This window comes from Juglans regia, chromosome 3 (assembly GCF_001411555.2).
Source record: "Juglans regia cultivar Chandler chromosome 3, Walnut 2.0, whole genome shotgun sequence".
Lineage (NCBI taxonomy): Eukaryota > Viridiplantae > Streptophyta > Magnoliopsida > Fagales > Juglandaceae > Juglans > Juglans regia.
Window position 1 is genome coordinate 31,663,785 of NC_049903.1, and position 22,327 is coordinate 31,686,111.

The window sequence follows — 22,327 nt, forward strand, 5'->3', positions numbered from 1 at the left end:
AGATAAGATGAGAGTATCTTGGTATTCAAATTAACCAGCCTTTAAGTGGAGCAAATGTCAAACCAACTGTATCATGTATAATCCTTGAACTGTACATATGATCACAAGAGTTTTCCTGCTACATGATTCACCTCGCTTTTCTTGGGGTGAGATCATCAATGACCTATGTATATGATGTGATACCCCATATGATATAGATACGAGTAGGTGGTGTATAGAATCTCACATTGCTTAAGAGGAGAAGTTCTTACTCTTTATAAAGTTTTAATAAGACTCCAATTATATTATTAACTAGTTAGTTCTTTTGAAATATAGATCATGTGATTTGGACCTTCTATTAAAACGTTACAAATAAAAAGTTGACTGGTGCGTACCAGCATATGTTCTAGTCGATTGCCATTAGTCAAATCGGATTCGATTATATTATTCATGCTCACGACGTCATCTATTACCTCACTTTTTTTCTTTCTTGGTGAGGAGATCATCATCAGTGACCTATGGTTTCAAAAGATCTACTGATCATTCAAGGATATAATTTATTAAGGACCAGTACCGGACGGTTTGGAATTTTAAATACAGAACCACGCCGCCTACTCAATGAGGGGATAACAAGTTACGTACAGAGAATTAAACAATAACACTAAACAAGAAAAAAAACTCCATGTCATGATATAAGAATATTTGACCAGAAAAGGAAAGAAATTAATCTCCATATCTGAAAACAAATAATATCTCAACAAAGATCTATTAAATCGTTGCTCTATAAAAAGGGCATCGATCTGCCCCCAAAAGGTAGAGGCATTCATTTGAATTGCATTCAGTACTACAACCTTTGTTAACTACTACAAAACCACGCGATACGTACCATCGAGTTATACTATACATAAGATAATGGCAGAAGATCATCATGAGGTGGTGGTATTTGGTGCTTGGCCAAGCCCTTACAGTCGCAGGATAGAGGCTGCTCTTAAACTGAAAGGAGTGCCCTACAAATACATTGAAGAAGATTTAGGCAAAAAGAGTCCTTCGCTTCTCAAATACAACCCCATCCACAAGAAGATTCCCGTCCTCGTACACAATGGAAAGCCTATCGCGGAGTCCCTTGTTATTCTTGAATACATCGATGAAACTTGGCAGGAGGGCTATCCCTTACTCATGCCCAAAGATCCTTATCAGAGATCCCTTGCACGTTTCTGGGCCAAGTTCATTGACGACAAGGTACGCAATAATATTACTCTAATTATATAGCTTTTCATTATTAATTTTCATGGCATTTTGAGTCCGTCCCAGCTCAATTTATCTATCTTCATCTTATAAAGCAAGTCATACAACTAATTGAAGAAGTGAAATGAAGAAAAAGTACTGCAGATCATAACAAAACTTGCGGTTTTTTTTTTTTTCCTCCAGTGCATGCCTGCGATACTGAAAGCTTGCTGGGGCGAAGAGCAAGAGCGTGAGAGGGCTGGGGAAGAAGTAGCAGAACTACTAAAATTAATGGAGAAGGAGCTCAAGGAGAAGAGATTCTTTGGAGGAGAGAATATAGGAATGGTAGACATTGCTGCAAACATCATAGGCTTCTCGCTTGGAGCTTATGAAGAAGCTTCTGGGGTAAAGTTGATGACAAGAGAGAAATTTCCTAAACTCTGCAACTGGAGGGATGAGTTTATGAGCAACAGTGCTGTTATCAAGGAAAATGCACCTCCCAGAGAGGAACTCATTTCCTTTCTACGAAATCACTTTCGTAAAAATAATAATTAATAATCCTGCACCAATGTAATAAATAGGCTTGATTTCTCTTACGATCAAGTTTGTAATTTCATTAATATTTTAATTTGTCTATCATAATTAGTGTTGGATTTTGTTTAATTAATTTGGAATCGTTCGTATAAATAAATGCCATGAATGTTCTTAATTTGCTCCATCACCCGCCGGTGCTTTTGCAGCAAGCAAGGTCGCGGAATGATCCTCCAACTTATGACTTCTTTTTCTATAATAAAACAGCTAAAATATTAAACCCAAAATTTCCAATGATTCCAATTGACATCAATGATCACAATAGTCTTCACCATTTGGATAATGAGATGAGGTGAGATAGTTTTAAATGAAAGTTGAATAAAATATTATTAGAATATTATTTTTTAATATTATTTTTATTTTGAAATTTAAAAAAAAATGAATTGTTTATTATATTTTATTTGAAAATTTGAAAAATTTGTAGAGATGAGATGAGATGAGATGAGATGAGACACTTTCACTATCCAAATAGGGCCTAGTCTTCGATTAAAATTTTGGCTTCTTTTACTTTTAGACATCGTTTGTTTTTGCAAATAAGACGAATTGAGATTAAAGTTAAAAGTTAAATAAAATATTGTGAGAATATATATTTTTAATATTATTTTTATTTTGAGATTTGAAAAAAATGAATTGTTAATTTTATTTTGTGTGGAAACTTAAAAAAGTTATAATTAGATAAAGAGTTATGCTACACGTAAGCCTCACACTCTGCACACCATTTAAAAAATATGTGATTTTACTATTTTATCCTCATCTTTCATATTTCATATTTCATGAAACATGAGGATAAAAGAATAAATTTACATACTTTTAAGTGGTGTGCAAAAGTGTGAGGCTTATGTATATAATTTTTCTTAGAGAAAATGAGATAAATTGAAAGAAGTTGTGAAAACAAACGAGGTTGAGAACTTTTAGGTTTGATATTGTTTTAAATTTTTAGTTTTCTTTTTATATTTGGTTTTTTATAGTTTTTTTCTTCTTTTTTTTTTATTTTTTATAGATTTATTTTTTAAATAATCTTTCACTTTTTCATAGTATTTCTAAGTTTTATAATTTTTAATACAAGCGACGCACATGATGTTAAGCCGTTTGATACGCTGATATGCAGGTATCTTTACGATTGATTCATTAACAAGTTTTTTACAATAGATCTACTTGATCTTGAATCATATATATGTAGTGAAAAACTGATTAAAAGATACATAAATCGATTTGCTTTCAGACAAATCATATTTTCCAAATTTATATTTAACCGTCACTTTAAATGGCCATGGAAGACGCTATGGGCAACAAAAAGTCTGTTTTTTAAGATGATTTTTTATTAATTAAAATTCTATGTAGTTTCTGTTCTATAATAAGTATTACAGTCACAAATATTTTTTATAATAAATTTATAAATTGATATAATTTTATAAGATCTATCAGATCTAATTCACGATAAGAATAATATTAAATACAATCCCAACATATAAAAGTCCTTCACAATTTTTTTGAAAAATAATAAGCTCTATTATTAAAAAAAAATTAATTTTTTATATTAATTCTAGATTATCCCTTTTTTTCTTTAAAGAAATGCACAAATGTTACCTAACTAAAAACTTTTGTGAAATTTATATAAGTTGACATTTGGGCGGAGCTTGTACGTCATTTTATAGGTTCGAAATTTTGTCGTAAGCAAAACATTTTTCTTTAATTAATGATACATTTCACAACAATTTTACAACACAAATAATAATGTTATTTATCATTTAAATTTTTAATTTTTTTATTATTTTATAAATTATCTAATATCATATTATAAAATAATAAGAAAATGATGAGTAAATAAATGATGAATAAATTTATTCTATTTATAATTTCTATATATTATATATTATTTTTTTTTATTAAATATGTGGTATATAGGTAATGAGTAAAAAATTTTAATAAATTTTAAAAAAATAAAATAAATAAATAAAAATAATCCGTAATATGTGATCTGCCGAATGTTGAGCGGCAAAGCTATTAGAATTAACATATTGGACAAAATTAGAGGAAGAAGAGAGAGGTGGGGGAGAGGAAGGGAAATCTACATCGAGCGACGAAACGTCGCAGGACAAACATAGACGTAAACGACGACGGAGCCGGACAAACATTGCCGGTTGTTTGTGGTGCCGTACGTCGCCTCCCATTCCAAGACGTTGACGTCTTGATCACCATCAAAAGCAATTCTGTCCTATAATTCTTTATTTCTTGAGACAGGTATTTCTATGTCCGTTGATTCCCTCTCACTTCAATTCGATCCGCATCCTCTTTCCTTCAAGGCTCAATTTCGTGTGAATCTCATATGCTCTACTCATTCAATAGCCGTGTTCTCCTAAACGTGCCTCTTTTATTCTTTGTATAATGTATGTGATTATTGTTTCAACTTTTCTAGGGCTGCGATCAGACCTGGCTCCTCGAGTTGCTGGTTGAGAATTATGTGATTTTTTAATTTATTCCCGGGTTTGTTCATGATTTAATTCTCTATTGTGTAATTATAGATTATCGAGGTGAAACTTAGCGCCTGGGTTCTCTGCCATTGGAGGGGAGGGGAATCTATGAAATTATCTGTTATCATATATTGGGAAACCACTGAATAGAGTAGGCTTTTCATAATTCAATGAAGAAATAGACAATTGGCAATTATCTTAGCCCGACTCGTTTCCCTTGTATATATATGAATTATTTTTTAAACAGTGGTTTAGAGTGGTTCATGAAGCCCATCCACGTAATCCATATGTTGGCCAATGGAATTGGATTAAGGCTTGGTTCAGTTGAGACCTCCTCATTTGGCAAACAAGGTTGCTTTAATTGTATCATGTAACGATATGTTTTGTTTTGTCAAATTTCCTTGGATGCTTGTGTGATCTCAGCTAGTGGGTTTCTGCTTTCGGTACTATCAGCTGGTTAGCTTAGCTGGTGTTTGTAAGATACATTGTGTTGGCTTGTTTCTTGGTTGCTAAAGTTTTTGAGATAACAGTTTACCAAACTGTGATTCATTAATCCTGCCACAGCGGAGAAGTTTCCTTTATGTATGTAGGTAAATTACTATTGGAGTATAGATTATTGGATCTCTAACTTTTGCTTTTATTAACCTAATATCCTGTCCATTATGCTATTATCCTTCTATTTTTTATGTCTTTGTTAAACTAATATTCAATTTTACTCTATTGCACCGTTTTATACAACGTCGTAATGTTAAGAAGATTTTATTGTCTCTGTATCATTGCTAAACTTATTTACCATGAATTTGTGTGAGGAAATTTCCTTCATTTAAATTGTATATTTGTTAATTCATCTTTTATCTTTCAGGGTCAATGGCTTCTTCTGCAGACTCATGGATGAAGGAATATAATGAAGCAGTAAAACTTGCTGATGATATCAATGGCATGATATCTGAACGGAGTTCATTGCCTGCCTCAGGACCAGACGCTCAGCGTCATGCATCTGCCATAAGAAGGAAGATCACGATTTTAGGGACCAGACTTGATAGTTTACAGTCCCTTTTGCTGAAGCTCCCTGGAAAGCAGCCAATGTAAGATTTCTTTATTTACTGTATCTAATCTTTTATGAAAAGGAATGGTTTCACCACAAAATAGATTTAGGAGGAAAAATGTTGTCTTGCATGTCTTCCTTTTCCTTATGCTAGTAATGTTTGTATATTTACTCCAGTTATCTGGTATAATAATGTGCTATTGTTGTGCATATTTTCCCATGAGGAAGGTTCCCATGTTAATACATATGGTGTGCTGGCGATTCATTTGATCCTTTTGTGATGAGTAGTTCATTACTTTGATGGAAACTTTTTTTTTTTTGGCTTGAAATTTTTTGCATTACTATTTTTAGAAGGATTTGATCTAGTGCTCATCTCATGTTTTTTGGCTCTTGATAGCCTTTAGCCCAATTTATTGTGTTGATAAGTCTTCCAAATCTCATTTGTTTTCTGATCAAAATCAGAGCGCTACATCAAACTTTGGACCCTGTATTGGGGCAAAAAAGATTGTATATTGGCTGTTTATGTGAATACAGGTTTAAGTTTGTAAGATATTTTTTCTTTTCCAAATTAAAAGAACTTAATAAAAAAATACAAAGATCATGCATCCTAGTACTCGAGCACGACATGGACATCATATGGAGGTAAATGAAGTAAAAGAAGTTTTGTAACTGAAACAGCTAACTGGTTGATACTTCTGCTGTATAATAGAAGTCTCACCTCTTAACTTCTGGGCGCTGGATTTTGTGGTGTTGGGAAAGTTCATGACTTGAACTGCTGGTTGTCATGTTCTACCATAAGTCAAATTGGGGGGATAGTGAGAATCGGAAGAGGTGGTTTCAAATATCTGGGTTTTCCTTTATAAATCTTCACAATATCCTTCTTCTATTAGTCACCTGCAGTCTGTACCCATGATAAACAAAGTTTAGGTTTAGTGAATCCAATCCTTGATGTTTTATCCAAACAAATTTGGGGTTGCTGATTTTAGCCTTTGTAGGTAAGAATTTTTATGTCTGTATCTTGTTGGTACACCTGCTCTTCACTGTTGGACTGAAAAGTATACTCCAATATTTGCTTATCATTTGCTTGGGTTCGCATTCCAGAGATGTTACCTAAAGTTTATTGATCTGCTTGTGGTGATACACAGATCGGAGAAGGAGATGAATCGTCGTAAGGACATGCATGCAAGTTTGAGGTCAAAAGTTAATCAGATGGCTTCAACATTGAACATGTCAAACTTTGCGAACAGGGACAGCTTACTTGGCCCAGAAGTAAAGCCAGCCGATGCCTTGAGCAGAACAGTTGGCCTGGACAACTCTGGCCTTGTTGGGCTTCAACGACAGGTCATGAAAGGCAAGTTGCTAATCAATTATTGAGGAAAATACGTTCCTATGGTATGTTGTATTGCCTATGTTTCTGCAATGTTGATTTTTTATGTGGTATGCTCTTGAAGCAGAGCAAGATGAGGGTCTTGGGAAGTTGGAGGAGACTGTCATAAGTACAAAACACATTGCATTAGCAGTCAATGAAGAACTTGACCTACACACTAGACTGATTGTATGTGGTTTCTCCTACCTTGTTGATTTGTTTAGTTACCTGAAGTTTCTTTTTTGTTCGTCTTTGAGTGTCATTTAGAATTAAATAGTTTGTGATACTGTGTTACCGTGAATATTCAATTCCTTGCTCCTCCATTTTGCAGGATGACTTGGACCAACATGTTGATGTTACAGACAGTAGGTTACGGGTAATACACTCAGTCTCTACTTCTAACTGGCAACCAAAACCCTTCTTTAGCAAGTGACATAATTGCAAAATGTAACAACAGAATAAAATAATTTTCGTAACTGCCTTTGTTAAACTGAGGTTATTGTAGATAGCTATCATCACATAATATATATATATGTATGTATGTATGTATGTAGTACTTAAGGTGGGTGAATTTTAACCATGTTTCTTTTGTGGTCTCTGCCATTGTCAAAACAGCGGGTTCAGAAGCATTTGGCGATTTTGAATAAGCGCACCAAGGGTGGTTGCTCTTGCATGTCCATGCTCTTGTCAGTTATTGGGATCGTGGTTCTAGTTGCTGTCATATGGTTGTTGATAAAATATCTGTAATAACAATGGCAAGCCCTGCCACGTCTCTTTGTTATGGCGCGAATCAGGTTTAATTGTTCATATGATGGTTCTAACAAAATAGTTGGCTTCTTGTACTTTGGTTCTTTGTTTGTGAAACGGAACGTCTGAGGTGTTAAGATACTTTCGAACTTTCTTCTGTAATCGGCTTATATATAAATATTATATTTTTGATAAGAAAATATTATATTATTTCCAGAATGTGCTTCTTTAAGAAGCTCGTTTCGATTATGAGCTGAAAAAGTTGCCATTCGATTTTCTCTCCGGTGGATTCGACTGCTCAGTCCATCTCAGTCACCGCCACTCGAAGCCACCCTTCTCAGGCCAACATGAGCGTTTCTATCTCGCTTCGTTGAGCGGTTCTTCACCTTTGGATTTGTCATTTGTTACAGTTGTTAATCACCAATAATGAGTGCAGTATGATTAACGATATGGATGGCTAACATTATTAGTGTGATGGTCGATCGAAATCAGACTAGAATCAAGTGCAAGGTGGTCCATAATCACTCTTATTTGCAACGTTCTTGATATATAATCATGTGTTATGCTACCAATAAAATTATTTAGTTCTTCCCTTTTAATAAAGGGTTTTGCTATGTATCAATCACTATTTACCGCCACACTTGATAATTTTTTTTTTTTTTATAGGGTGTGGGTAATAAATAGTGGCTGATTGAAAGATTAATTATTTAATAAACTCAGTTTTGAAACAATATTATTATAGACTAATGTACTGTTGCAAATGGTTTTGGAAATCCTGGACCTTCAGGAGCCGGGGGTGTAATACGTGATGATGGGGGGAGATTGCTTGCGGCCTACTCTGTTTTCTTGGACCAGGGCTCTAACAATACTGCTGAGATGCGCAGCTTGCTGGAAGGGGTTCGTAGATGCTTTCACTTGGGCTTTGTTCGGGTTGAAATTGAGACGGACTCTCAACTGCTGGTTAATTGGATCACTAAGAGTGGTTGTAATATCTAGTACTTAGAGGATTTCTGGGAAGAGTTACATGGTTATCTTAACTGCTTGGATTACAGATTGCATCATGTCTTTCGCGAAGGTAATGTTGTCGCTGACTTCCTAGCTAAAAGGGGAGCTGAGGGTTTAAATTATGACTGGTCTGGTGAGATTCCTAGCCGCCTCAGAGGCCTTCTCCGCATGGATAGAATTGGTTTACCTTATCTGCGGATATCGTAGAGGTTTTCCTTGGTAAGTGGTTCTTAGTTTTTACTGTCTTACTCACTCAAGGTATGTATATGTTCTTGTTTCTCTCTGGTTTTCTCTTTTGCAGGTTCCTTCCTGTCTAGGGCTGTAAGTTTGCTTCAAATTGTACTTTTCTGGTAATTGTTTTGTTTCCTGGACGGTTTTAGTTTACGATACCTAGGTTTTGGAACTTTACTTGTATCCCCTAGGTATCCTGTTGTAACCACGGTTTTCCTCCGCTACAAGTGAGGGCTATCTATAAAATTCGGGATCCTGTCCTCTTCTAAAAAAAAAAAAAAATGGTTTGCGCTTTTTAAGATTTTGGCAGGTGGTGCTTTTTAAGATTTTGGCAGGTGGTTATAAATTTATCTATAAATTTCTATATATTGTTTTGTGAATGGTGATCAAATTAATATTTTTCAAGACAAAAAAAAACTACATTGTGCATCCTCCAATTCTTATCCCTTTTACAAGCCAAGACGAACGTACCCAAACAACTAGATATTTTTGATCACGAGTTGCAACTTCAAACTACTATTTTTCTTCATATTATAGCACCCTCCGCAATTATGACTGTTGAAAATGGTGAAAAAGCTATAATGTAATACATATTTGATAATAAGATTATAACATGGTGATTTCTCTCAACTCTCTCTCTCTCTCTAGGATGAGTTCTCTCTACCTCCCATGTGGGTTATTCCCCTCTTAGTAGAATTCCCCTCCAAACCTCCTCAAATACCCATCAAACATCTAGACTTCACAACTCTCCCCCAACTCTCAAACGCATCCAGCCTTCATAACTCTCCCATAAAACACTTCCAGCCTTCAGTATACCTCCACCACAAAGAACTTCAGCACACAACACGTCAAACATGTCATCACAACAATCCGACATTGACAAGCTTATAAGGCAAGCATAAGCTTTAACATGGAGTGATATCCAATTTGAACCAAGGAGGCCTTGTCAATCACTTTTCCAATTTAACTCTGGTAGGGAAGTTGATATCCTCAAAACCCATGAACAAACAGACTTTCCATGCAATAATAAAATTTGTTTGGAGCTTTATCTTAGGTCTCATAATTGAAGATATAAACATCAATACCTTCCTATTTACATTTCCAAACCAACAAGATAAGGAGATAGGGTGCTAGCAAACCGTCCATGGAATTTCAAGGGATATCATTAGGTCCTAAGCCACTGGCCACCAGGGCTCAGTAGCTCTGAACTATGCAGTCTTTTGGGTTCAAATCCATGGACTCTTCATGGAAATACCGACAATCCGTAATGCTAAGAAAATAGGGCAAGTTCTAGGAAACCTCATTGAAGTAGATGAAGCTTCTATATTTGGTGTAGTACTTAGAAGATATCTGCGTATGAAGGTGGAAATCAACATCGAAAAACCTCTTCCAGAAGGTTTTGATTTGGCAAGGCCAAACCATGAACTGAAGAAGATATTAATCAAATATGAAAGGCTTTCAGAATTCTATTATGCTTATTTATGGATGTCTAGGACACTTAGCTCAAGCTTGCCCTCTGTTTTCTGTTGTACCTGAAATCTCTCAATATGGGCCATGGATGAGGGCTGAAAATACCACCTTTGGCAGATGTAATGAAGACCAAATTCTCAAAGAACCCCACTGCCCCCAATCCGCATCAGAGAACCCTTAACATCTCCTCCATTGGACAAGATCTCCACCATTGGGTTGTGTGTATATTAGACCTTGTTCATAACCTTCAAATCTTAGATACTGACATCCACAAGTTTCAACTTTTTGCTGTAATTGCAATGGATAATCTATGGTTCTATAGAAATCAGATTTTGCATGACTCTCTAAATATTTCTATAGAACAATTTGTTTCAAGAGTAAGCCATTCATATAGGGACCACTGCAATGCATGGGATTCGAAGGAACAAAAAAATGAGGTCGAGAAAAGATGGACCCTCTCTCCCTATGGAAAATCCCAATTACTTTTGATGTGGCAGTGAGACCAAATGGTAGCACCTCAGTTGCAATTTGCAGATTACACAGTAGAGAAATCATATTCATAGTAGCTGAACAGTTAGGGAATTGCAATCCAAATTTAGGGAAAGCACTGGCAGCGTTCATAGGAGTTAAAGAAGCTCAATCCAGACATATAATGAATATCATAGTTGAAGGAGACTCCCAAAGAACTATATCAGCATTGACAAAACCAGAAGATATTCAAGATTGGATAGCAGAAGACATCATAAGGGACACAAGACTAATGTTGAACAATTTTGTGGCTTGGGAAGTAGTGAAAATACACCGTTCTCAAAATCAATGCGTGCATAGTATTGTGCAATGGGCAACATCCAATAATGTAATTGGAAGCATACCAGTTATTAAAATTTCATTGTGTTTATTGAACTTTCACAGTGGGAAGGATCCACCAATTGTAACAGTTTAAATTACTAGGGTTGTTTGTAATTTTCATAAATAGTTGTAACTTCTTAAACTTTGCCTATTAATGAATGTCATTTTCTGAGAAAATGATTATAACATGGTGTGTTATATACATTCTAACGTTTTGATAGTTTAAGGGGTCGATGCATTTGTCCAATTGACATGTCTGAAGGAATCATTATTGGCAATTCATGCAGGAACTGGCCATTGGGAGTAGCTAGAAGATTTAATTATTAATGAAATCTACGAGACATCAAAAAAGAATGGAGGATGCTTTAACGTGTAATATATATAAGAATATAATTGTTTACATTATAAAATGGATGATATATAGCGTAAAGATACAATGTGTAATTTATCTTTTTCTTAAATTAACACTAATTTCTTTCTACATTTTTTTTTTTAATAATGCGCGCTTAGTCCACTGATGGATTCCACCGATTATCTTTTTATTTTTATTTTTTTTACTTAATGATTAAGGAAAAAAATTAATGATGTTGTAATTTTTTTTTTTTTAAATACTGAAGGGTATAAAAAAATTAAAAGAAAAAGGCCATTTGGCCTTGTCAGTAGCATCCATCGGGGGATTCCACCCGTGGATGTTGCATCACTCTTTTTTTTCAGGGTTACTCTACAACCAATGCTGGGGCTGCTAGTATATTTTATCTATATTTTTTTTTACATGTATTTGTTAGTGAAATTCATAGTAATAAAATGAAAAATTACAATGAAATGAAAAGTTCAAACGAAATCAGTTTAGACTGAGGCACGGAAATCTCGCTCTCTTTAAAGAGATTCAAGCCCTCTACAGTATCTAAAATTTCAATTGAACCGGTACAGCAAATCTTCTCTTAACTTATCTCTTCCAGGATACAACAGTCCAACTGATCATCGTATAGCTCGAATAAGCTCTGCACAAGATATTGAGCTCAAAGCTCCTCTAATAATAACACATATCTTTTGTCTGAAAACTCTCAATATCTCGATACTCACTTACGTTATTTTTCCTTTTTTTTCTTCACTATGCAAAGCAAGCTAAAGGAATAACTTTTTTCTATCTCCTCGTACATAAACCCAGCCACCTTTAAAAAGAAATTTTTGAAAGGCAAAAGCTGAAGGCTTTTGAAATAACAAGTTTACTATGTTACGGAACCTACACTAGCATTACTGCTCCTAAATTCTAGTAACAGAAGAGTCGGCTAGTTTTCCATCCATTAGAGCAAGTATGACTAGCATTACAAACACGTGGGTTGATAGAGTCAAAGATATCAAACCCAGATCATTTCGGCCTATTTCAAAAATCAAAACTTGAAAACAGAAAACGAGAGAGACGGGTGAAAGATAAAAATAATATAATCTATTAAAAAAATATCAACAGTATTTTATTAACATTTTTAAATATTTAAAAAAACTTACAATATTATTAAAAATATTTTCTTAATCATTAAATAAAAATAAATAAAAAAGAAATCAGGACAGCTAGCATTTTCCCTTTTTTTTAATCTTTGACTAACATCTTTCGAATTTTCAATGATGACTCATTAAGTACGTACGTACCACAAGGAAACTTTAGAAAGACAATCGAATTATAATCCGATCTCTTCTTACAAACAAAATAATTAATTAATTAAATAATGTGAGATAAAAACCATATCATGTATATCACAGGCAGATTCTAAATTGGTGGACACCCGAATTCATGGGGTCCCTTTAATTAGCATTTCGTACCAACCCCATTTTTTTGTAATATTATATTTTGTTGTCTGTATTATTGTGTAGCAAACGCTCACTGGTGTTAGCATGTTCATGGCTGACATCAGCTCTCAGCTCATAATCTTGAGATAAAAGATCATCAATGACATATTTGATCATATGAGTCCATCGTCCCACCTATATCCAAGGATTTAATAGATATGGGATTCCCGACTATTTCGAATCTAGAGTTTCAATAATCCAACAGGTAAAGCCAGCCATTGGTAGTTTCTTCTCTTCCCCGGTCAATCATCGGAAAGTCTCCAAGTACCAACTCCCAGCTTTTTCTTACCATAATTATTGACCATAATATACAATAGAAATTCAATATCTTAATCAAAATATCATGTACAGGCCGTATTAATTAATTACAGATCAATAACTTGAGGCGCAAAGGCATTCCCAGGTAACCTCGACATTGGATCGTGCATATATATATGGCTATATAAAGGGATCCAACCCCCAAACTTTAGAGGCACAAGCATTTGAATAACATCATAAAATCGTTAAAAGTCCGGGAAGTTGAGAGAACACGAAGTACTGTTGTCGAAAATGGCAGAAGAATTATCGTTGCTGGGTATGTGGGCAAGTCCTTTTAGTTGCAGAGTAAAGATTGCGCTGAAACTAAAAGGAGTAGTCCAGTACAAATACATTGAAGAAGATTTATTCAACAAGAGTCCTTTGCTTCTCAAATACAACCCCATCAATGAGAAAGTTCCCGTGCTTGTACACCACGGAAACCCTCTCTTGGAATCCCTTGTCATTCTTGAATACATCGATGAGACCTGGCAAGGCTATCCCATATTTCCCAAAGAACCCTACGAGAGAGCTGTTGCACGTTTCTGGGCCATGTTCATTGATGACAAGGTATACATATTGTCTCTAATTAGCTTGCTAGCTTGTAATGTTAATTTCTAATATTGGAAACTCGTACACCTAAATGTCTTGGCATGCATGCATGCACTCGTACACCTTAATATTCTTCCCAACAACTTGAGTACTATTTGTCTTTAATTGTTTTGTTTTTGCAGTTGCTGCCTGCAATACGGAGAGCATGCTGGGGGGAAGAGAAAGGGCGTGAGAAGGCAGTGGAAGAAGTAACTGAACTTCTCCAGTTATTAGAGAAGGAGCTAAAGGAAAAGGAAAAGAGGTTCTTTGGAGGAGAGACAATTGGATTGGTAGATATTGTGGCAGATGTGCTAAGCCTTTGGCTTAGAAGTTTTGAAGAAGGGTCGGGAGTGGAGTTGATGACAAGAGAGAAATTTCCAAAACTCAGCAAATGGAGCCATGAGTTTGTAAGCACAAGTGCTGTCAAGGAAAACTTACCTCCCAAAGACGAACTTACTGTGTTTTTGAAAAATCTCTTCGGGAGCTAGCCGGCCAAATAGATATTGATCCTGAATTTACACCAGCACAGTTCTACGTACTCACATGCAGTTGGTGGTCGATCGTCAAAATCTAGCGAATAAAATCCACCACTAGTGCCATTAAAAATTTATAATATTAATTAGGCATTTCATCATATTAATTTGTTTGTCTGTCTATCATGGTTTCATGACTCTGGGGTACTCTGTTTCGGTTTTCATTTCATCTCCAAAGGCTTATAATAGATCTGTTTTTTTTTTTTTTTTTCCACTTTATTTTTGATAATTTTTAGGCCCTAAATTTCCTATATATTTTTATTTTTTTTTTAAAGGGGTGGGGTAGATCAGAAAGTACTCCATCTTTGAACACCTCGCATGAGAGGGGAACAAATTAATCAAATTATAAGAACACTGATGATCAATTTTATGTGCATAAACCTCGAAATCAACAAACAAACGAAGGGAATCGAAATTCCGTGAATTTATGATTTTTAATTCGTGGTAACATCCTATAATTAGTATATGTTCGGAAATTAATTGGTTATTAGGTGTAAGAGATAAAAACTAATTAACCAGTAATATGTTTCACCCAATGTTTTTTTCCCCAGTTTTGAAATTGTTAGAGCTGTTGCTTGAACATATCATTTATTCTTAATTTGGATTGTATTTGGTTCGAGTTTGGATGAATTGGGGTTGTTCAAAGCCTAGCTCGAAAATATCAGCAGTTAAGATGAGAATTATGTAAATAGTAATGAAATGGATTGTAATGAAAATATCAACATCTTATCATTTATTCTTAATTTGGATTGTATTTTTTCCACTCTATTTGAATAATGAGATAAGATGAAAATTCTGTTAATAGTAATAAAATAATTGTAAATAGTAGTGAAATGATTTGAGTTAAGATATTTTATTGAGTTTTGAAAAATGAGAGCGAAAAAATTGAATAAAAATATTAAAAAGTTAAAAAATTATTATTATATGATTTTTTAATATAATTTTTTTTTTAATTTGAACAAGTTGAATTATTTTTTATGTTTTGTTTGGGAGTTTTAAATATTTGCAATAATTAGATATTAATTGGATGAAAAAGTTGAAGATTTAAAATTAAAAAGTATTTTATATTTAAATGATGTTTAGAAATAAAATTATGAAAAATTTTGATATGAGAGATCTCACTTCCCAAACATGACCTAAGCTCAAACTTGACTCAATTTGTTTAAAATGATCAGTCGAGCTCAATTGAGTCGAGTACTTAGTCAATCAATTTTTTTTTTTAAGTTTCTTATTTTTCTCATTAATAAAATATGATTAAAAAGCTTGAATGAATCGAAATTACAATTTTTATTAACAAATATCAAAGTAACAACAAGAATTTACAATCAACTTGTAACCAAAATAAATTTGTTTAAAATTTGATCGTATTCGTTTACTCTATAAATTTTATATATACTACGTACATATCATATTTACATTTATATAACATGTTTTTACTAATACATATGTATGTATTTTCTTCGGTATCACTGTTGAGTTCAAGGTTTCAAGTATCATACTATATCTACTTATACATTTTGATGATAACAAACCGAGTTCAAATATAAAGGAATCTCAAATTGTCCACATAATGAAGTCTCGAAGACCAAAGACGTCAACAAATTAAACATGATCAAGAAAATGAAAAAGTTTACAAATGAAGCGCAGTCCCGTTTGGATTCATTGTTGAGTTGAGATGGTTTTAGATGAGTTGAATAAAATATTATTAGAATATTATTTTTTATTTTATTATTGTTTTGAGATTTGAAAAAGTTGAATTATTTATTATATTTTGTATAAAAATTTTGAAAATTTGTAATAATGAGATGATATGAGTTTATATGAATTTTCAAGCCAAACCGAGGCTAAGAGTATTTTTATACACAACTTTCATATTTTACTTTTACATGTGTCAAAAGAGCATCATTCTCTTTTCAAATCTCAAACATGTCACGCTCATGTGAAAATCTTGAAAAGTAAATGATACTATTTTTGACATATTAAAAAAGTAAAAGATTTTATTTGAAAATTTTGAAAAATGATTAATGTTGTCCTTAACAATTGTAAAAAGAAGAAGCTTTTGTTTGGAAATTTAAAAAAAAAAAAATGAATGGTGCTCTTTTTTGATATTGGAATCATTTTAAATTTGAAAATGAAGTCTCATATATCTATAAATAGCTCATTTCAGATCTTCAAAATTACACAACTATGAATTTTACAACATTCTTTTATCAAGAGCTTTCAATCTCTCTTTTCTAGTATTGAGTCTTAAGACTTGTTTTTTTTTAGAGATATATAATTTGCATTGTATTGTTTCATTTCACTCATTGAAGAGTGTAAGCTGATAATCAACCCAATATCAATTCTTGTATAAGTATTAAAAGGGTATGTATAACCATTGAGAGTGTAGTCAAAGTTCTACACAAGTAATAACTGAATCACCACTCGTAATAAGGTGATTGTTAATGTAGAAGGTGTTCAACACTAATCCTTTGAAGTATTTTTGCTCAAATATGTAATATGTTTCTATCTCCACCCGAATAAGATTAAATAGTAAATTTGGAAATAATCAAATTCTGATAGCTTGAGACAAAAACATAGGTAGTAGGACTGGGTCTCGTTGAAAACTAAGTTTGCATATCTCTTATCCTTACTTTTTATATATATTACTATTTAGTAATTTGTTTATATTTTAAATTATGCATTTGATATATAATTGTTACTTTTTTAAAAATAAACCCAATTCACCCTTCTTAAATTAGCCATCTGGACAACCATTACTAAGGTTAGGAAGCGACATTTTCAACTACTTACATGGTGGATAAAATTGAGAAAAGAAAACCAAGTAAAGTGGACCGTTTTCGTAACGTGCAAGTTCTACAAATAACATGTTTTAGGTCACCCACGAATAGTTTTTTTAATTTTTTTTACAACTTCATTTTAAGTGAAGAATGAGTACGTAAATATGATATCATTGGTTCATTATCCATGTTCCTTTATTAATATGCGACATTTTGCATGTTTGAGACTTGTACATGTCACCACTCACGACTGTCTATCTCAAAATTGGCTCTACAAATTAAAGAGTTAGTCTACATATAATCTCTAAATAAAGATTATTCATGCAAAATCGTATAGTTATGTTTAAAAAAAATTAAAATTCTTTTTAAAATGATGTTTTTTTTTTTTACCGTCATTTATCAATGAGACTGCATACAAAGTTCACACTAAGATTGTAAATAGAATTTCTCTAAATTAAATTAAATATTTTACTATTTATCATCTTTATACAACACACACTATACTTTTTTTATTTGTTTATTTTTCTTTTAATTTTTGTTTGTTATATTCATCTTAAACTAGTTGAATTTTTCTATATATCATTCATACACCACACATTTAGTAAGAAAAATAAATAAAAATGAAGAAGAAGTTCCCTAAAATATGCCAATTACCAAAGGGATTAACGTTTTTGTTAAGAAAACAAAAGACATTATACTTCGTAATTGACTGTAATTAAGCACAGAACTTAATTCAGGAAAACATAGAAAAGGAGCACTGTAAATGGTACGGTAAATAGGTAACAACAGAGCACTAAAAATAAGAAAAATTATTTATATATAATATTTTTTATAATATTTTACATAATTATACAATATATTGTCTACATATCATTACTCAAAAACCAAAATCCAAATGACTGAAATGAAGGCTAAGCAGAGTTTGAATCCTTGACGATGGTGACAGGGCAAGTAGCATGCGTTATCACATAGTTGCTCACGCTTCCCACCAGAATCCTGTTTTGGAAAACAGGAATGTAAGGCACAGAATATATCTACAATCAAGTGGCCGACCCACGTCACTGAAATTTTAAAATATCTTGGAAAATATTTTTAGGTACATGTCTTAAATGCAGATGATGAGAAAGAAAATGAATAGAAAAAAGAAAGCCAAAAAAATAAAGAAGAAAGTATTTCATATGTTTTTTTCCCGTAAAATTTAGGGTTTTTTTTTTCAGAAAATATTTATAGATAAATTAGCAAATTACAGGATATGAGATAAAAGTCATCTATAGTCTTCTCAAAACTAATAAATACATCACAAAAATAAGAAAAAAAATCTAGAATCAAAAATTTGCCTCACATCCATTTTCTATCAGAAAAAATCGCTTAAAACAATTTTAATCTAGTTGATAAACAAACTATAATACTTCTTGTTGTAAATGAAGGATTGTGTGCTGCATCTTATTAGTTTGGACTGATTGAAGTAGACTTTCAAGCCTACTTTCACTTGAAGCGGTATGAGCCGTGTGTGAGACTCATACACCGCTCTTTTGATCAGTTTTCTTCGACCGTCTGAAAAATCGGCAGCTGAAAAGTCAATTGGCAAGACGTGCGGTGATCTTAGGTAGATCAGTGCGTCTTGTCTTGATGTTACGAACCAAAGACAAAAACTCTATGAATGGATCCAACGTTGGCCGGACAGGAGGAGGAACCAAAGTTCCAAACTCGGAAGGATGCCAACGGTTGGATAGAGAGAAGGACCTCAGTAGAGATTGAAAACTTCTGTAGGATTTATTATTTCCTTTTCTTTTTCTTACCTATTTATAAACATGATGAAGAATGTAAAATAAAAAACAAAAAAAAAACAAAAAAAGGCAGTATATGAGATTTTGGTTAGAGGAAAATCAGAAAAGTGACCTTCGGATGGTACTAAGCCCCCTGCTTCCCATTACCAAAGAATCCAGCTTCAGATCTTCAACAGCTTCTACAAGCTTCTCCCTCGCATCTCCCCAGTACAGTTTCGTAACAATGTTTACCTAAAACCCCCACATTAATTTATACAGATTAAGATAAAAATTGTTGGATTCCAACGCCGGGTGTAGAAGGAAAAGAAAAACAAACTCCAGAAAAAGAAAAACCTCTTTCTGTCTCGCTGCAGTGTCAAGCGTGTCAAGAACTTCCATATCAGTCTGAACATCATACTTCTTCATAATCTCGGGCTCTCTGAACTCAGTCAAAGGAATAAGAGCTGAAAAAAAAAAAAAAAACCATATCAAATTAGATCGGGTCAGAGTTTGTATAGATCATGATCTTGATCATTAGTATATATTCAGTTTTTTAAAAGAAAAAGAAAAGCTTGAATATTAAGATACTCACGAGAGCCAGATTTTCCCCAAAGCTGGTGACGAGACTCATCGACAGAGTTGGGGTTGATGTGGATGATGAAAAGGGTATCTCCTTTGTCGGCCAAATTATCTATTGCCCATTGCAGAGCGTGCTTGCTGCTCTTTGAGAAGTCCATGGCCACACCTACTTTCCTATCCTTGACCATTTTCTGTCGTCTCAAAGCTGCTGCTCCCTCCTCTTCTTCTTCGGCTACCTCTGGCTTTAGTAATGGTCTGTCAGATCAGGAAAATCAGGAGCAACAGGTTTGGCGTGTGAACGTCAATCAAAAAGATAAAAGTTAAGATTCTCCAGAAGACAAAACTTTGCCATTACGGGATGCGTTTTTTATGCTTAACAAAGAAGGCATGCAACACAAATAGCGGTATGCTGGCTGGCTACTGGCTAGAATAATATGGGTGCTTGAATGCTTCCACGCTGCACTCTTGCTTTAAGGTTTACTTTAATCAGGACCATCCACGTCTTGGCATGGGTCCACCGGCGAGTGCTTACGGACCGTTGGAAAAGTATATGTTGATGGCCTTATTGGACTTTGGATTTGTTTTGGACGCAAAATGGGTTCTCCGTGAAGCTTCAGGTGATGGGATCAACCTCGAGGAACGCGTCAGGAAGATAAAGGTAAAAGTGACCGTCACACAAAGAAATTCTTGCAATACCAAGACTTTCGATCCACCAAATGTTTACAGAACAATATATAGAAAATTCAAATACGACTTTTCATAAATGAGTAAAGCTACTCTCAACCTCCCGGTACCGTTATATATTTTTTTAATTTTTTTTTTATTTAATGATTAAATAAATATTTTTTAATAATATTATAATTTTTTATTTTCTAAAAAATATTTTATAATATTAAATATATATAAATAAAATAAAAAAATATATAATATTTTACACCATCGATAACTCCAAACAAGACTTGAACGGTGATTACAGTTCATAAATATAGTGGCTTTTCTTAAAACATATTGGGTTCAGTACAGAAAAACATATTGTGTTCAGTACCGGTACAAGCCCATTTTAGATTTGGAGTTAAATTAAAATGAGCTGTGTTTTTTATAAATAATAGTAAATTAAGATAATGTAATAAATTTTATAGAGTTTATTAAAATGAATTTAAATGTATTTAGATATTAAGATGAGTTTAGATGTATTTATAAAAATTTAAAAAAAGTTATAGATCTCACATATAAAGAAATGTTGAGTTAAAAAAAGTTATGAGTTCTATATGTAAAGAGATTTTAAATTGAGATGAGTTTAGTGATTTAAAAGTTGAGTGTTTAGATGTTAGACTCAACTTAAAATTAGGCTGAACTGAGTTCAATCCAAGTTACAAACAGGACCTGGCATCAAAAGATCATGTGGAAAATATTTGATTCTTTTTGAAGTTGAGTTTGTATGATGAAAAATAATTACTATGTATTATGTTCTTAATTCATTTCAAATTTCTTGTATTAATATGCATAATCCACTAATTATTGATTTTATTATTTTAAAAAACTAATATAATAATTGATGAACAATGTCACTTAATAATTGATGAACAAATTAAAACAATAACTCACCAGTAACTACATGTTCTCATATACTTTTATCGTGAAATAAAACAAGTTATAGTATTAAATGATCAACTTTCAACTCTATATTAAATGTACGGTAGTTTAATAATTAAAATTCATTCTTACTAAAGTGTCATAATCATTTCCTGCCAATATTTCTAATTATCTATGTGACATGAATAGGACCCTTAAGTTGAAATTGCATCTATATCATAAGCTTCTCTCTAAAGAAATAAAACGTAAGCTTTGGCCATTTTTAAAGTAAGACCACTTGTAGTGAGCTAGCCATATATAAAATTTAGCCAAAGTTTAGCTAGCCAACTCAATTTGGCTAAAGAAATAAAATGGTCTAGCCATTGTCAAGTCTAAAATTTGGCTAGAATCTTAATTTTTTACTATAATATTAATTTTTGACTAGGTGAGTCCACATTAGACTAGCCATTATAAAGTTAAAATAATAATATAATATTTTTTTTTTTTTTGTAAATACAATTTATATATTTCTTAGATCTTCATGCTTTGTAGAAATAATATGTCTACTCTATCAATCAGTAGAAATAATGTGCATGCCATGCATATTTTACCATTCAAAGAGAGAGGAAAGTGATGAAATAATTAAATATTGATTTCCATTGTGAATAATAGCTAGCCATATTTGGAGAGGATTTAAAATTTACTATTCATCAAGTCTTAAACTTTGGACCATTGGCTAGTCCAATGTAGAGGCTTTTTCTCACATCTAGTTAAAGTTTAGACTTGTATTGACATTTGGCTAGTCCATTACCAATGCTCCAGAGGTTGAGAGAGAGAGAAGGTTGGAAGGTAAAGTCTTGGAAAAAACCAGATTAATCAACTTGCAGCTAAATAAGCACAAGTCCTTCAAACTTCAAAACCCGACACGCAATTTACTTCAAATGGAATTTGCATTTCTCTTTCCAAGAAATTCTCGATTTTGAAAGGGAAAAGGAGGCACGAAATTGTCAATGTAGTGAACTGCATGCAATTGCGGGGGAAAGTCAGGTGATAGGTAGTGAAGCCAGAGATTTGAAAGTTAAGAATATGGACCGTTTTTTCAGACTCAGGCCTTTGTCAAACAGGCCATGCAGAACAATGAATTACTATCTATCCCTACATAACGTACAGTAGCATGCATAATTTGGGCTTTGCTCGACTAGTCATATAAACCTCTGTTCATCTGGTCTCTAGCAAGCAACCCAGACGGCAAGCACATATATAATTGCCAATTGCCCTTTTAAAAGAAGTAAAATGATTTACATATAATCTTAGAGTTCTTTTGAAAATATAAAAATAGGAGAAATCTGTGACCTCTACACATGTCATAGACTGATCATAGCCCTCTTT

The 22,327-nt window shown here is 33.2% G+C and overlaps 4 protein-coding genes across 9 annotated transcripts; 3 read left to right on the top strand and 1 right to left on the bottom strand.

Annotated features, from left to right (window-relative positions):
* Positions 1 to 816: 816 nt before the first annotated feature.
* Positions 817 to 1,831, top strand: LOC108979182 (glutathione S-transferase U8-like). Its single transcript, XM_018949788.2, has 2 exons — positions 817 to 1,218; positions 1,408 to 1,831. Exons 1-2 carry the CDS (start codon positions 892 to 894, stop codon positions 1,756 to 1,758), a joined length of 678 nt encoding a protein of 225 aa, XP_018805333.1. The 5' UTR covers positions 817 to 891; the 3' UTR covers positions 1,759 to 1,831.
* Positions 1,832 to 3,789: 1,958 nt separating this feature from the next.
* LOC109012033 (syntaxin-52-like) lies at positions 3,790 to 7,623 on the top strand. Of its 6 annotated transcripts, none has more exons than XM_018993465.2 (6): positions 3,790 to 4,035; positions 5,128 to 5,350; positions 6,456 to 6,661; positions 6,765 to 6,865; positions 7,008 to 7,052; positions 7,292 to 7,623. In XM_018993465.2, the coding sequence occupies exons 2-6, from the start codon at positions 5,133 to 5,135 to the stop codon at positions 7,421 to 7,423; spliced, it is 702 nt and encodes a 233-aa protein (XP_018849010.1). In that variant the 5' UTR covers positions 3,790 to 4,035; positions 5,128 to 5,132; the 3' UTR covers positions 7,424 to 7,623. The 6 variants fall into 6 exon arrangements, with proteins under 6 accessions (XP_018849010.1, XP_018849011.1, XP_018849009.1 ...); XM_018993466.2 differs by lacking the exon at positions 3,790 to 4,035 and adding an exon at positions 4,208 to 4,255 and having other exon boundaries at positions 7,292 to 7,562; XM_018993464.2 differs by lacking the exon at positions 3,790 to 4,035 and adding an exon at positions 4,214 to 4,855.
* Positions 7,624 to 13,369: 5,746 nt separating this feature from the next.
* LOC109012034 (glutathione S-transferase U8-like) lies at positions 13,370 to 14,231 on the top strand. Its single transcript, XM_018993469.2, has 2 exons — positions 13,370 to 13,687; positions 13,852 to 14,231. Exons 1-2 carry the CDS (start codon positions 13,373 to 13,375, stop codon positions 14,194 to 14,196), a joined length of 660 nt encoding a protein of 219 aa, XP_018849014.1. The 5' UTR covers positions 13,370 to 13,372; the 3' UTR covers positions 14,197 to 14,231.
* Positions 14,232 to 17,689: 3,458 nt separating this feature from the next.
* On the bottom strand, positions 17,690 to 19,775 carry LOC109012032 (universal stress protein PHOS32-like). The gene is made up of 4 exons (XM_018993460.2): positions 19,380 to 19,775; positions 19,142 to 19,251; positions 18,921 to 19,039; positions 17,690 to 18,017 (listed from the first exon to the last, which is right to left on the bottom strand). The coding sequence occupies exons 1-4, from the start codon at positions 19,552 to 19,554 to the stop codon at positions 17,933 to 17,935; spliced, it is 489 nt and encodes a 162-aa protein (XP_018849005.1). The 5' UTR covers positions 19,555 to 19,775; the 3' UTR covers positions 17,690 to 17,932.
* Positions 19,776 to 22,327: the final 2,552 nt, after the last annotated feature.

Bases quoted from the DNA above. Each gene is read 5' to 3' on its own strand.
- LOC109012032 (XM_018993460.2), bottom strand. From the start codon at position 19,554: ATGGTCAAGGATAGGAAAGTAGGTGTGGCCATGGACTTCTCAAAGAGC. The intron at 19,252-19,379 runs GTGAGTATCTTA...TTTTTTTTTCAG, and splicing joins TTGGGGAAAATCTGGCTCTC to CTCTTATTCCTTTGACTGAG. The intron at 18,018-18,920 runs GTCACTTTTCTG...TTTCCAAAACAG, and splicing joins GGGCTTAGTACCATCCGAAG to GATTCTGGTGGGAAGCGTGA.
- LOC109012033 (XM_018993463.2), top strand. From the start codon at position 4,493: ATGAATTATTTTTTAAACAGTGGTTTAGAGTGGTTCATGAAGCCCATC. The intron at 6,662-6,764 runs GCAAGTTGCTAA...CTCTTGAAGCAG, and splicing joins TCAACGACAGGTCATGAAAG to AGCAAGATGAGGGTCTTGGG. The intron at 7,053-7,291 runs GTAATACACTCA...TTGTCAAAACAG, and splicing joins TTACAGACAGTAGGTTACGG to CGGGTTCAGAAGCATTTGGC.
- LOC109012034 (XM_018993469.2), top strand. From the start codon at position 13,373: ATGGCAGAAGAATTATCGTTGCTGGGTATGTGGGCAAGTCCTTTTAGT. The intron at 13,688-13,851 runs GTATACATATTG...TTGTTTTTGCAG, and splicing joins CCATGTTCATTGATGACAAG to TTGCTGCCTGCAATACGGAG.
- LOC108979182 (XM_018949788.2), top strand. From the start codon at position 892: ATGGCAGAAGATCATCATGAGGTGGTGGTATTTGGTGCTTGGCCAAGC. The intron at 1,219-1,407 runs GTACGCAATAAT...TTTTTCCTCCAG, and splicing joins CCAAGTTCATTGACGACAAG to TGCATGCCTGCGATACTGAA.